Here is a 15,425-nt window from a genome sequence, read left to right on the forward strand (position 1 = left end):
ACCCCGTTAGGACAGAAGCGAAAACAGAGAACGCGATTGTGTGTTGATGCCTTATTCCAGAGCAAACGCAGCTGGTAGGCTTTGCGTACTTGGGAGGGCGCTCACGTTCGCCTCGTGCAATTCTGGCCACTTTGCGAACTCCCGCTTAAATTCCCTGGACTCTGACCTGAAGCTATGGCTTCCACCCGGCCTACACCGACGTGAAGCAACGTTGCTGGGCCGCGTGTTGGTTTGTGCAGCATTCACAGACACTCATTCGTTTGTCATAGGTATGTCGATTAGTCCTGCATGTGTAATCTGCGGATTTGAGGAAACTATAGGCCACATTCTTTGTGAGCGCCCCAAATACAGTGCGGAAATAGAATGTCTCTGTCGTGCGCTGGAGCGTCTAGATGGACACCCACTGACAGAATTCAAGATTCTAGGCCACTGCCTGCGGCGATTATCTACGGTAAAGGCCTCGCAGGGTTTGTTCCGTTTCATAAAAACTGCAGGCCTGATCGACAGGCTGTGAATTTCCTGTAACTGACGTGATGCGACGTTATCTGATGTGACATGATATGGCTTGTGATGTGACTATTGACTTCACTGATTTACTGACTTCATATGTCTGTAACCACATTTTACCCATCGCTTTTATATATACCGCATCCTTCCCCTAGTGCAGAGTAGCAAATTTGTTTCTTTTTCCGGTTTAGCTCCCTGTCTTTCCTCCTCCTCTTTCTTCTCCTCTTCCATTGAAAATCGGGTTCATAACAACCCCGTTGCTTAACAATTTCACGAAAACAACCATGCTTTTCACCAGTGGAGTAACGAGCTGTTGACACCAGGGACATTAGCAAAACTATTGTCAATAGCAATTGGCAAACGGTACTTAGACAAGGATCCTTTACATCTCGTAAGAGTACGAAATGGTTAACAACTGGACGTAAAACGTGTGACAGAGAGAATGCACTTTCACCGACATAGCGAAAAAGAGTTGATCGAATTGCTTTCTCATAAGTGGAAGCCAAGATAACAACTGCAAACACCCTGTGTATTTTTACATATTTACCCTTGCAGTGTGGACTCTGAATCACATACCACATTTCACGCACAAAAAAAGAAATTGCATATTGTTGTGTGAGAAAACATACATAATTGTTAGATCCCTCATTGTTTAGCCTTGTTCCGCAAATTGTTTATCTGCTGTCGCCATTATGGGTCCCTATCCCTGTAGTTCTCAAGAGGGACTGAGAAATAGTTTGTTGGAATAGATAACCACGTAGTATTCTCCAATATTCGGGGTTTTGATTTTCATTGCCGAAGCCAAAACCCTAAGCATTTACGCCAATTTACGGCGCTCCCACAAAACATGCAAAAAATCTAGACAGTATTCCCTGCCTGACTAACGCTTTCTTTGTCTATGGTAAGCATGGATATATCGTGAGCATGTGCTTAAATATGCACTTCACAGGACTGCAGTCAGTCCAAACCCAGAAATTAAGTTAATTGCGAGAACATGCCCGCAAAAAGACTCAATAATATACAGGACAGCGATGAAGACAGTCGACACTCTGTCACGATGTGCGTTGAACTGCTATTCTCTCGCTATGTATATTATTCACGATTATTCTAGTATTGCACACTTTGTACTTCATGCGTACGCCCTCTAACAGGAGCGATCTCGCGTTTAGGTGCTCCATTATCGCAAATAATGATTAATGTCAGACCTGGTCAGATAATTTGTCTAGATCAATTTGAAGCATGGCAATGACACTATTCATACAATTATAGCACCGCAATATACTCTTGACTACTTGAATACTACTAAGAGTTGATCGAACCTTTATGCTGCATCTGACTGCAGCCCGAAATATATTTGATGACGGTTTGCAACCACGCACCAAGGATTTTTATTAATATTTTAAAATCTGTATATGTCAAACTTATTTGACGATTACCCAATCTGTTTCAGTTTTGCAGTCTCATCCGTGTTCGGTATCAGTGTTGTGTCGAATACTAGAATGATGGGGGCAGCAAGTTGCAATCATATGCTTTTTTAAAAACCTGACATAATATTGCTCCTATTTCATACTTAAATATATTGTAAAATGGTTCAGCAAGGCCTTTAGGGCCTGGCGACTTTCCATTGCTCAACCCGTCAATAACCTTGATGAATTCGCATACAGTAATAGAGAGCTCAAGGCGGACCTTAGTGTCATTTAAGTGCAGTAATTCTAAGGAATTCTGCCTTAAAATGCTTCAAGTAACCGCATGGGCTGAAACGTTTCTCCAAAAGGTCAGTAAGGGCTGTGTATGTTTCTGCACGATCAAAAGTATTTTTCCATTAAAATCAAGCTGAAATATCGTTGTGGTGCAGTGGTTAAGACGCTATACTACTATGGCGGAGTACCCGAGTTCGATACCGACCGCCGGCGGCTGCGTTTCGACGGAGGCGAAGCAAAGATTGGTTGGCTTGGTTGGTTTGTGGGGTTTAACGTCCCAAAGCAACTCAGGCTGGGAGACACGCCGGAATGGCGGACTCTGGAAATTTCCACCACCTGGGGTTCTTTAACGTGCACTGAGGCAGCCGTGTGCTATGCGATGTCACTGCATGTTAGAAGAACAACAGGTGGTCAAAATTACTCCTTAGTCCCCAATGAAAAAACCCTTCCTCTCTATCCCCTTTCACTCCCACCAACCTCTCTCCGCTTACGGCGCAGTCAGGTGTCCACAGCAAAATTGACTGATACTGTGTCTTTCCCTTCCTGTGAACCAATTAAATAAATAAAATGCGCAAGGATTGCGCATTTTTCTTCCTTCCTTCATTCCCCTTCCTTCCTTCCTTCCTTCCTTCCTTCCTTCCTTCCTTCCTTCCTTCCTTCCTTCCTTCCTTCCTTCCTTCCTTCCTTCCTTCCTTCCTTCCTTCCTTCCTTCCTTCCTTCCTTCCTTCCTTCCTTCCTTCCTTCCTTCCTTCCTTCCTTCCTTCCAAGTCCCACGTTGTGATATCGGCTTCGTGGTTAAGATACCACAAGTTGGCAACGCCGGGCAAACAAAATATGACTTTTTTAACTTCGTGGTTTCGTCCCACTTATTGTAGGAACTCACTCGCTCATACGGTTCAAGCCAGTCATCACAGTCTGTGTCGTCGGTATAGTATTCTAGAGCACTATATCGTCGGTCTTGCTGAAGAGCGCAAGGTCTCGCTGGCGTAAGGAGCCAGAGCAGACAACCGGCGGGGTCATCGGGGCTGCCGGTGGGTGTTCGTCTTCAGCCATACGAATTACCGGGAGCGTGCGGGTGCGAAGCTCCAGCGTGAAGGAAGGATATCAGGCTGCACCTCCACCAAATGTAGAAGAGGGACATCGAGGTCGGCGTCGAGCTCGGTGAGGAAGCGGGGCGATCAATAACACAATCTGCGCGATGGCAATTCCACAACTGCTTCTTCTTCGTCAGAGTTCGGCGAAAGGGTCCATCTTCTACACACTTCTAGCTGTGGGAATGGATAATACCTGTGAAGAGGTTGCAAAAGCTGTCAGGGAGGCCCAGATTTGGCGACTCAATTCCACTGTAGTTGGCCGAAAAATACTACAAGAACTATCGCTTCAGTGAGGTGAGCCACCCCATGTCGCTGAACTCCTGCAGCTTGAGACGCAGAAACTATTCAAAATTGCACCGATCCCTGATAATATCCACCCGATTCATGACGAGGAATGGAGACAGCATAAAGCGAAATTTACTGAAAGCAAACTAATAAACGACCCTTCTGAGAAGTCAGGCTATTGCGATGCTGCCTGTGGGCTAGAAGGGGCCGCGGCCATAGCAGTGGTAGATGTGAACCACTCCCAGAAAATAATTAGACCCATTAATACGCGTAACGCTTTAATAGCTGAAGAGGCTGCGATAGCGATAGCATGTACATACACTAAAGCGAAAACTATCCTTTAGGCTAAAAAGGCGGCTGTTAGGAACTTCGGCAAAGGCATATTTTCCAAGCAGGCGGCCAGTCTACTGAGAAAGCACCCGCTAAACCGGGAGGTTTCAGTCATCCGGGTTCTAGCTCACGAGGGTCTACCAGGCAATGAGGCTGCCCATCGCCTCGCTCGAAATGTATACACCCGAGCATTCATAGAGACCCCGTACACGGAGACAAAGACCCCCTCATCACCTACAAGGAGATTTCTGAGACTCCCAGACCAAACAGAAGGATCTATCCACCACCAGATAGATCCCTATTACCATCAGAATGCAGGGCCTGACGAAAAATTCAGCCAATCGTTTCTTTCCTTATGTTATTCTGCATAATGGGTTGACAGGGGACCCAGAGGCTTGCAATCTCTGCAACGTACCCCTGAGTCAAAATCATCTAATCTGGCAATGCCCAGATTCTCCGGGATTGTCTTCATCAAATTAGCTGGGAGTCCTACATCCGCAGCCCAAACACAGATGAACAAAAGACCGTCCTGCGCCTGGCGGAGGAGGCTTACTCCAAAACCTTCTTTGCGGCCAAGGTGCAGGAAAGCCGGCAAGGAGACCATCCTCCTGGTTGAGCCCCTCCCGAGGTCCATGCCGGTGCAAATAAAGTCTTCTCACTCACTCACTCACTCACTCACTCACCACCGTTAGCATGCGAAAATGAATGGTAATGGTTAACAAGTACGTAAAGAGAGGTAATCAATCAACTGCAGTCTGAAAAACATTTGAGGGCTTCGACGCTGCTGAACTAAATTTGGAGCGAAAGTTTTGGCTGTAGACTGCCGAGCATTGCGTGGAGCTACACCAGCATTCCGTTGAACGCATCAAAGTTCACCGGCCTTCCAGGCAGAGTACCCGGGCTTCAAGCCGACCACTGGCGGCTGCGTTTCGATGGAGGCAAAGCGGAGAGATGTCCGTCTGCTGTGCGGTGTCTGTGCACGTTAAATATTCCAAGGAGACGTGTGAGGAACGCGGCAGGCTTTAACTACGAGCGTGACAGCCGCTGGCGTGAAGAGTGGCTGTTCCTGGCCCTGATGGGGCTGGGATAGATAGGTCACCGTCGCTTGCGGCGGGGCTAGCCTGTCACAGAATTTGTATCTATTGCAGGCCGTCATTTCACCCGCCACCGCTTCGGTGTTGGACGACGGCTGTTGGTGAGGATCTTTCTCTCCCTCTTCATATTCTTTATACCCCGCCGGGGTGGCGCAGTGGTTACGGCGCTCGACTACTGTTCCCAAGGACGCGGGATCGAATCCCGGCCTCGGCGGCAGCTTTTCGGTGGCGGCGAAAAGCAAGGCGCCCGTGTGCTGAGCGATGTCAGTGCACGTTAAAGAACCCCAGGTGGTCGAAATTTCCGGAGTCCTCCACTACGGCGTCTCTCATAGCCTGAGTTGTTTTGGGACGTTAAACCCCACAAACCAACCAACCATTTTCTTTATTTTCTGTTCTGTCTGCACGAGGCAACTGAGGAGACGAAACGAAGAGGCATCCGTGTGCTGTGCGATGTCAGCGCACGTTAAAGATCCCCAGGTGGTCGAAATTGCTCCGTAGCCCTCCACTACGGCTCCTCTTTATCTCTTTCCACTTTCACTCCCACCTCTCTCCCCCCCTTCCCTTACGGCGCGGTTGAGGTGTCCAGAGGAAATAAGTGAGACAGTTACCGCGCCTTTGCCTTCCTATAAATCAATCAGGCAACTGAGGTAGTTCGACCCCGATCTCGGAGGCTGCGTTTTGATGGCGGCGAAACGAAGAGGCGTCCGTGTGCTGTGCGATGTCAGCTCACGTTAAACATCCCCAGGTGGTCGAAATTACTCTGTAGCCCTCCACTACAGCTCCTCTTTTTCTCTTCCTACTTTCTTTCCCACCTTCCTTCCTTCCCTTACGGCGCGGTTGAGATGTCCGCAGAAAACAAGTGACACGGTTACCGCGCCTTTCTCTTCATTTAAATCAATCAATCATTCAGGCAGCGGAGGTGGCTCAGCTACAGAGCCAGCAGCAAGCGCATACATTTTCTACTTCCTACAGCCAGAACAACGACAGCCGCTGGGGCGAAACGGAGCGATGCAGTTTTGGGGCCGTCCGGAGGCGACTTGAACGCGTCCATGGGACACCACGCGAACGGTGGTTACTCGTTCAAATACACTTGCCGAAGAAAGAGTGACATTAGTTGCGCCTTTTCTTTTCTGTAACCAATTATAATTATATGTAGCGCTTCATCGAACGCCGATAAGAGGAAACGATGAGAAGCAAATGATAGGAGAGGATGGCTAGGCTTTTGCCATTATCATTTTAAAAGAGAACACGCAGGAGTCGGCGGTGGCCTCCGCGCCAGCCGTACACCGTGTACCGTCACTTCCTCCTGTTGTATGTGCAGCTGGCGCGGCGGCACCAGTGAGTCACCCGCGTTGTGGAGGAGTCGGTTATTGTTGTTGTGGGTGTAGGATGAAAGAAAAATAATTGGAGGACGCTTAAGCTTCGCCTTCAAGAGTGGAACGCGATAGCGTTATTACACCTCGTTCGCACCGCCCACTCATTCGCTCGGTATGCACTTGGGTCACACAGCGTTCGGCGCGGCAACGAAACGGGCGCCTGAGCAAGCGGAACGAACCAAAGAACTCGCTGTCTCGGAGGGAGAAAGCCGGGCAGCGACGCGCCATGAAGGCGGACGCGATCATGGGGCTGACGACTTGATGGGATCGTCCTCTATCTCGCTTGGGAGCACCACGCAGAAGCATGATTCCTCGTAAGCAGCTCGGCACACATCGCAGGGGATGCTTTCCCAGCAGAAGCGCTACGGCGCAGCGATCACGTCAGAGGCGTCCGGCATCAGACGGGGGGGCGCTGCGAGCAGTCGGGAAGGACGGCCGTGTGTTACATCGGCTCCGCCGAATTTATGCTCCTTTCCCGGACAAGGATTTCCAAAGCGCTTCAAAAGCAGCAGGACTTGTTCCCGGGCACTTCAGAACAACGAGGAGACCACCGTTTCTCAGGTGGGACCATTTTCAACGAGGATTTCAAGTTCAAGCGGATCGAGCGAGTAGCTAAGCCTAACAGATAGGCCTCGAGTCAGCTGCCCGCCGCGGCTCCGCGGGCAAACTCTGCCGCAAATCATGACAACCTTGACGGGGTACGACCCGGATGGAATGCGTATCGTCACCATTCCGCAGGCGAAAACGCCAGTTTTCGACAAAGTAACAGAAGCCAACATCCAACGCAAGATAGAAGAGTGGGAACGCGCATCAGCCCGTAACAACCGCTCGGCACGGCAGAAAGGACGAACGCCAGATGGCCACTTCACCGCCGCAGCTGATACGCCGCTGCAGGAGACGCCACGCACGCAAGTCAAGCGTTGGAAGCCTCCTCCGCAGCCGCGTCTCGACAAGCAAGATGCAGTCATCATAATCAAACCTAGAGGAACGCTGGATCTCAGCAAATTCAGGGGAAGCAACACTCTCGGAAGCTCCTTGCACATGGCAGCAGGCATTAATAACACATCAGCAGCGCTCAGCGTTTGGCCCATTTGGGAACAAAACATCATCGTCGTCGGCGTACGAGATGCCGAAATAATCAGAAAGATCCTCGCAATTCAAGAACTTAAACTAGGGGACACAGCACACGCAGTGTACTCCTACCTCCGGCCTTCTGACGACACATGTAAAGGAGTAATACAGGTGGACCCTAGGGTTTCCAACGAAGACATCACGGAAGCGCTTCGCTCCCCGGACGCACCAGTGGTGAGCGTGAGAAAACTAGGTTCCTCCAACAAAGCGGCCGTCACTTTCGAAGGAAGAAAGGTCCCTTTTCACGTCTTTTACTACGGAGAGGCGCTTCCTGTGCGCCTGTACAAGAAAACAACACCAGCCTGTTTGCTGTGCGGGAAACTTGGACACCGGGCGGATGTCTGCCCTTGCCCTGCGCAGTCACGATGTCCGCAGTGTGGCCAGGACGACATTCAAGAAGCCCATGACTGCCAACCCAAGTGCACAGTGTGCGAAGGCCCACATCCCATGGGGTCGAATCAATGCAAGTTCAAGTACCGAACATCACAACCAGCCAAATCCAAGACAGGTCAAGACAGTCACCAGTCCAGGGCCAAGTTTCGGGACCGGTCCAGCCGCAGAGGCACATCTAACAGCGGGGACCGACTGACCCAACGGGCCCAGTCCAACAGCAGCAACTCAGGACCACGCGGCTCCCGGTCATCAAGCAAAGGACGTGACACTAGCGACAAGGCGTCGCACCCCACCGGCAGTCGTCCAGCTGAGAAAACAACAGGACCCCATTACAAGGACCAGCGCAACGACGGCAAGGTGAGCTGGGCAGATGTAGCTGCCTCCTCCCCCGAAGCGTTGGCTTACAAACAACTTAAAGCAGAGATCGAGAAACTAAAGTCAGAAAATAGGAAATTAAAAGAGCAATTAGGCGTCGCAGCCAACCCGAAGAACACATTACCTCCATTGACACAACAGGCATGTCCGATGGAGGAGGACAAGGAAGAGGTACACCCTCCGTACCCACAGGAGCTAAATACTAGCACTATCGACAGGCAAACTGCACTAGAGACGCCACAGCAGGCGCCAATGCCGCAGGTACCACAACCGCAGGCAGCAGCACCGCAGGCACCCATGCCGCAATTTATTGAGAACACCGAAACACAGGACCGCATTACCCGCTTGGAAAACACAGTCCAAGATCTCATGGCCAATAAATTACAAATTATGATCGAGACGACAATCAAAAGCATGTTAGAATCAGTCATCAAGCCCATGATGGAAAAACTTGAACCAGTTCTAATCAGGATGCAAGCGCAGGAGATTAGAATTGACCGAAAAATTCAGGAATATTCGGATGTTTCTCACAACAAGGGCACAAAACTACAGGGCAAAATGGGAAATCGTCGCCTAGTCATCCCTGAACTTGATAAAGAACCTGAAGATCCACCACAGGATCCGACACACATTTCTAATCCTCAACATGGCGCCACAACCAAGACCTAAACTCACCATCCTACAATGGAACTGCAGGGGACTAAAGCGCAAGAGGGAAACATTACAACAATACATAGACTCTTATTCTCATGCGCCGCAAATAATAGCCCTGCAAGAAGTAAATATGGAGGCTAAGATCAGAGGATACTCAACACATCAAACAAACCCCTCGACATGTATTTTGGTCCACAAATCATGCACAGCAACCACTGTAGACCTTGACCTACACAGCGACATTGAATATACCTTCATAAAGTTGCTACCACAACACCGTAACAGCAAGGGCACCTATATACTCAATATATATAGTCGCCCCAAACAGCGCCGCGCAGCCTTTGACGCTATCTTTATCAAAGCACTAAGAGAAGCTCACACAGCTCCCCTAGCTATAGTCGGCGACTTTAACGCTTCTAGCCCATTATGGGGATATCCAAAGGAAGACACTAAAGGCAGGAAACTAGCTTCCGCCATCGCTGACATGGCACTCACCTTACTTACTGACCCGCAGCATCCGACTCGAGTCGGTACCAGCATAACTCGGGATACCTCCCCCGACCTGACGCTCGTCCGCAACGCCCGCAACTATGAGTGGCTCAATACGGGAGAGACCTTAGGCAGCGATCACTACATGCTGCAGACCATCTTTGAAAGCAACAAGCACAGCAAACCTCGTGGGCAAGCCAGAATGACAGACTGGGAGAAATTCAGGAAGGATACTAAACTAGTTACATCGGAACAAATAACTAGTTACGAAGAGTGGGCGGCATCTATTCTCGACCTTAAAGAAAACCTCACAAAAACCCTTGCCACCACGGAGGACCACCCAGCTGTTGACAACCATCTTCTACACCTTTGGGAAGCTAGGCGTAGTCTCACAAAACGGTGGAAGAAACAAAGGCACAATCGAAAACTCAGAATTCGAATAGCGAAGCTAACTACTCAAGCAGACCAATACGCATGGGACCTCGCTCGCACCAATTGGCTAAAAAGGTGCGAATCCCTCAAAGGTCGCCTAGACAGCAAGACTACGTGGAACCTTCTCCGATGCCTAATTGATCCACCGAAATCGAAGAGTGAACAACGTAGAAATTTGCATCGAGCCTTACACAACTTTCAAGGCACGGATGATGAACTCATGGATGAACTCACGCGTCGCTATATCTGCACTTCGAGAGACGCAGAACCCTCAAATCCAGAATACCGGGGGGAACCGAACGAAGACCTAGATAAAGACTTCACTTTAGAAGAAATCATAGCAGCACTAGCAGATATGCGCCGAGGTACAGCCCCGGGACAAGACAAAATTACGGTCGGACTTCTAACCAACCTCGGCACGGAGGCACTGCAGCAACTTACGGATTACGTTAACGAATGCTGGCGCATCGGCACCATTCCACAGGCATGGAAAACAGCCAATGTACACTTTATCCCCAAACCCGGCAAGAAAATCAGCATTGAAAACCTACGCCCCATATCCCTCACGTCGTGCGCAGGCAAACTCATGGAAAAGGCAGTCCACGCACGTCTCTCCAACTATCTAGAGAACAACGAGCTACTGCCACACACGATGTTTGGATTCAGAGCACATCTGTCCACCCATGATGTGCTTCTGCAACTCAAACGCGAAGTCATTGATCCAGCACGCAGAAACAGTGACCGAGCACTTCTATCCCTCGACCTCAAAGGAGCGTTTGACAATGTCAAACATTCCACAATCCTCCAAAATCTCCAGACCACCAACTGTGGCCAGCGAGTCTACTCATACATCTATGATTTCCTTAAAGACAGAACAGTCAACATCAGCATCGGCACTAAACAAACAACGCAAGTGAAGATGGGCACGAGAGGCACTCCGCAAGGGGCAGTATTATCCCCACTTCTGTTCAATATTGCACTCCGCAATCTTCCACCTCTTCTAAATCAGATACAGGGCATACGACACGCCCTGTACGCTGACGATATAACCATCTGGACAACTAGGGGTAGTATGGGAATGATGGAAGAACAACTACAAACAGCGGCAACAACAGTTCAGAATTATGCACGAGCGTGTGGACTAACCTGCTCTCCCGAAAAATGTGAACTCCTAGTCTTCCGCCAGCACAAAAATCAGGCCACGATCGACATCCACGTTGACAACTCACCCATAAAGGAAGTTCAGACCGTTAAGATACTGGGTCTATGCATCAATAACAAGGGCAACAACCACCTCGCCATCCAGAAACTCCGCCTCGTGAGCGAGCAAGTCGGCAGGATGATCGCCAGAATAACGACGCGGAAATCAGGGATGCGCGAAGAAGATACTCTCCGACTGGTGCAGGCCTTCGTCGTGAGCCGCATCGTCTATGCGGCACCCTACCTTCGTCTCAAGAAGTTTGACATCAAGAACCTCGACGTCATAATCAGAACAGCCTACAAGAAGGCCCTGGGCCTCCCTCTTACGACATCGACGGACCGGCTTTTACGACTGGGCGTCCACAACACGGTAGACGAGCTGATTGAGGCACACCTCACGGCGCAGGTGGTACGACTCTCCACGACTCTGACTGGCCGACAAGTCTTGAACGATTTGAACATCAATTGCCCCGAACAGCTAGACCCTAAAAGCGACATCCCAGCCTCATGGAGAGGACAATTCAAGGGAACTCCATTACCGAGGAATATGCACCCCGACTTTCACCAGCCAAGAAGACAAGCACGAGCGGAAGCTATAAAAAGGCACTACGGCGGGCGCGAGGGCGTGTTCTATGTCGATGCTGCGGGTCCTGAACAGGGAATGGCGGCCGTTGCGGTAGTACACCAAGATAAAACAGTGGATGGACTAATATTACACAGCCATGACACACTGGCTGCGGAGGAAGTGGCAATTGCCCTAGCTGCGACACACACTACCTCAGAATACATTCTTACAGATTCACAGACAGCATATCGCAATTACCTCAGGGGCAGGATTGCACCGCTAGCAGCTAAAATCCTGCAAGATAGTTACACCCGTGGCTACCAACCCATGGATAAACACTTAGTATGGGTACCAGGTCACCAGGGCATCCCAGGGAACGAGAGCGCACACGCCTCAGCCCGAGCATTTCTCCCCCGGGCACCCAATACGGATCTCGTGGAACCTCCTATCCCATTGCTAACTTACACCGAAATACTTCAGCACTTAAGATTATCTCGCCGGGTCTACCCTCCACCGGCAAAGACACTAGACAAAGGGGAGGAGATACACCTCCGCAAGCTACAGACCAACACTTTTAACAATCCACGCAGACTACACGCAATAGATCCAGAGTCATTTGACTCACAATGCAAATTCTGCGGGGAGAAGGCGGACCTATACCATATGGTGTGGGCATGCCAGCGAAATCAGACTGTCACTATTAATAACCAGCCAACGCAGGATGGGTGGGAGGCAGCTCTGACCAGCTCGGACGCAAGGGTTCAAAAAGAACTCATCGGAAGAGCGCGGACAGCAGCCTACGCCAATGGGGTTCCGGACTGAGGACTCCAACCGCCGCTACAACCTCCTAATCATTTTCATTAAAATATTTTTACCACCACCGGCATCAGACGCTGCACCTAGCAATCGCGTTGTGAGCGGAAAGAGGAACCGCGTCGCCTAAACACCACTGTTCGATTGACGCAGGCTGGATGTTGGAAGGGGAGAGAGCGAGAAAACTTATTAAACGCAAGGGTATGGGGGCATCCTCGCACCGGTACCCGCGCGGCCCGAAGGGGAGAAGCGGGTGATGGTTGGTTGGTTGGTTGGTTCATAGGAAGGTAAAGGCGCAGTATCTGTCACACTTGCTCTGTGGGCACCTGAACCGCGCCGTAAGGGAAGGGATGAAGGTGGGAGTGAAAGTGGATAGAGATAAAGGGGGGGGGGGGGGGGTCGTAGTGGAGGGCTACGGAGTAATTTCGACCAACTGGGGATCTTTAACGTGCGCTGACATCGCACAGCACACGGACGCCACTTCGTTTCGCCTCCAGCGAGACGCAGCCGCCGAGGCCGGGATTTGATCCCGGGAACTCCGGCTCAGTAGTCGGGCGTCTTACCACTGCCCCACACCGGCGGGGCGCGGGTGAGCGAAGATAGTGATCTAAAGAAAGGAAAGACGCTTGATTGTACAACCCGTGAGGGTGCACGGCGAAACGTCAGGGTCGAGTGGCGCGCCACGTGTCGGGGCAGCGCCGCGCATTGCGAGGAGGGGTTCTGTGTTTGCCGCAAGATGGTTCTGCATGTGCACAGAGCGCAGAAGAAATGTAGCGGAAACGTACTTCGCTACTCGTGTAACTGCGACTTCTGTAAGTAAGATGCTCATAATTACCGATATACACCGCAGTATAACGTTCTACGGCAAGTTTCTAAGGTAACACCGCATTCACTAGAAGCGCTTTTGTACCGCTTTCAAGCATCGAACTCGTGGCTGAGTTCCACTTCCGGCTTCCGTGGGAGACGGACGTGTGATGGCAAGCTCTGAGCATGCCTCGGTATCGGTCATGTCTGGCCGAGGATGCGGCGAAAGACGCCCACCACTGGGCTATCGCATGGTTCTACCTACGTTTCCCTCGGGAGAAGCAATGAAGACAACGGTTTTCCTTCACTGTGATATTGCCGGCCGGCCTTATCGCATACAGAATTTTCGTGAGCCGTTGGAAAAGGCCGGTGTACTACCCTACGTGGCTGGCATTGGACCCTTCCAAGTGTCTCATATCTGGATGCTGAAGATGAAGACTGAGGAAGCGAAGGAACGCCTGCTGAAAGAAGGAGCACTGGTAGTGAAGAGACGCTACTGTGCGGTCATCGACCCGAACAAGCGTGAGTTGGTTTTCAAGGTGCACTGGGTGCCTTTCTACGTTTCGAGTGAAGCGGTGCAGAGGGCATTCGAAGACTTTGGAGATGTGAAAGAAGTCACTTATGAGCAGTGGAACAGCCCGGGGTTTGAAGAGGCCGAATCGACAACTCGGCTAGTAGAAGTAGTGCTCAAAGAGGGGCTTTCGAACAATGGTTTGCCCCACATGTACAAGTTTTACGAAGGGAATGTGTTAGTGGTGGTGCCTGGACGGCCACCAATATGCTTAAGGTGTAAGAAGACAGGCCACATTCGACGTGATTGCCGCACTCCGAGATGTAGTTCGTGTCATATCTTCGGGCACGACCAGGAGGGATGCGTCCGGACGTATGCCCGTGTGGCCACGGGTATTGTGCCCCCTCAAGACGACGGGAGCCAGTTGATCATGGACCAGGAGGAACTGGAGAACGCTGGAGCTCTGCCCCCTACAGGATCCGGAGAAGGACCTGATGTCCAACAGCCGGAACACACCACCGGCGGAGGGAAGACGAAAGTTAGCGAACCCGCTGCAGAAATGACTGGAAAGGGGGAGGAGGCTGCTATGTCGTCAGATCAGCCAACAGCGAAAGGCACTTCGGAAGGAAGCGTTGCTGAGTCCCCGATGGATATGACAACCGCCTCCATGAAGAGACCACGAGACTACGAAAAGGTACCACCCAGGCAGCACAAAGCATTGGGCCAATGTAAGTAAGTGCTTTATTTTCCGTTTGCAAAGTACAGTTGTAAACAGACAGGTTCGAGGAAAAAAAGCTGCGGAAACAGCTTGACAGGTCCTAAAACCCGTTCGTTGGCAGCAGCAGCCGTGCGGAATGGCAATGCTTTCAATACAATAAAGCACAAGCATGAAGAAAGAAACAAAAATAACTAACAAAAAAGGTGAATCTGCAAAGCTACATAGGTTAGTAAAAAAGTAAAAAAAAAAAAATACAGCAGCATGAAAATAATCTCACACAGTCACAAAAGAGGTACAATTGGCAAGGAACATATATAGTGCTGATTTACAATGACTAACCCAATGGTTGACAATATAAATACACACTCAATATTGGTGGCAAAAATAATTGTATAGAGTAGATAATGAAACATGTAAAACATCAATATTTTCCGAGATTAGTGCATTGAGTAAGGCAGGTAGGGTGTGAGCAATCATTTGCTTACCGTAATTAGTTCGCGTGTGTGTTACATACCAGTATTCCGGACATCGCGTTTGGTAGTGAAGTAGATTTTGCTTAAGATTGGCAGTTGAACGGATGGCAAACTTATTCAATTTGCATTCTTTAATGTATGCGTGTACTAACATGTAGTTGTATAAATTATGCACTTTCAATATGTTAAGCTCTTGGAACAAAGGTTCACTTGGGAAATCCCAGTTCACATTGCATATCGCGTGCAGAAATTTTTTCTGAAGGACGAATAACCGACCTACATTTGTGGCAGACGTGGTACCCCAGACAAGACAGCAGCAATTAAGGTGGCTCATAAAGAGAGATTTATATATAAGCAATTTTACATTACGGGGAAGACCTAAGGGAAAAAATTACTCCAACTACCTGGGATAGTTTGTTTACAAGTGATGATGAATGGCTGTTCCATGACATGTCATGGTCGATAAAAATTCCTAAGCTTT

At 49.9% G+C, this 15,425-nt stretch overlaps 1 protein-coding gene across 1 annotated transcript; it reads left to right on the plus strand.

The window, feature by feature from the left end:
• The first annotated feature begins 13,445 nt into the window (after positions 1–13,445).
• LOC146193759 (uncharacterized) lies at positions 13,446–15,215 on the plus strand. The gene is made up of 2 exons (XM_084600596.1): positions 13,446–14,291; positions 15,192–15,215. Exons 1-2 carry the CDS (start codon positions 13,446–13,448, stop codon positions 15,213–15,215), a joined length of 870 nt encoding a protein of 289 aa, XP_084456722.1.
• The last annotated feature ends 210 nt before the right edge of the window (positions 15,216–15,425 follow it).

The sequence above is a fragment of the Amblyomma maculatum genome, chromosome 4, assembly GCF_055883805.1.
Source record: "Amblyomma maculatum isolate TAMU_Amacu chromosome 4, ASM5588380v1, whole genome shotgun sequence".
Taxonomy (NCBI): Eukaryota; Metazoa; Arthropoda; class Arachnida; order Ixodida; family Ixodidae; genus Amblyomma; species Amblyomma maculatum.

What these genes read in the sequence shown, in the direction of transcription:
- LOC146193759 (XM_084600596.1), top strand. Translation starts at nt 13,446, where the DNA reads ATGTCTGGCCGAGGATGCGGCGAAAGACGCCCACCACTGGGCTATCGC. An exon ending in CCGGCGGAGGGAAGACGAAA is followed by an intron (nt 14,292 to 15,191) that starts GTTAGCGAACCC and finishes TATCGCGTGCAG; the next exon opens with AAATTTTTTCTGAAGGACGA.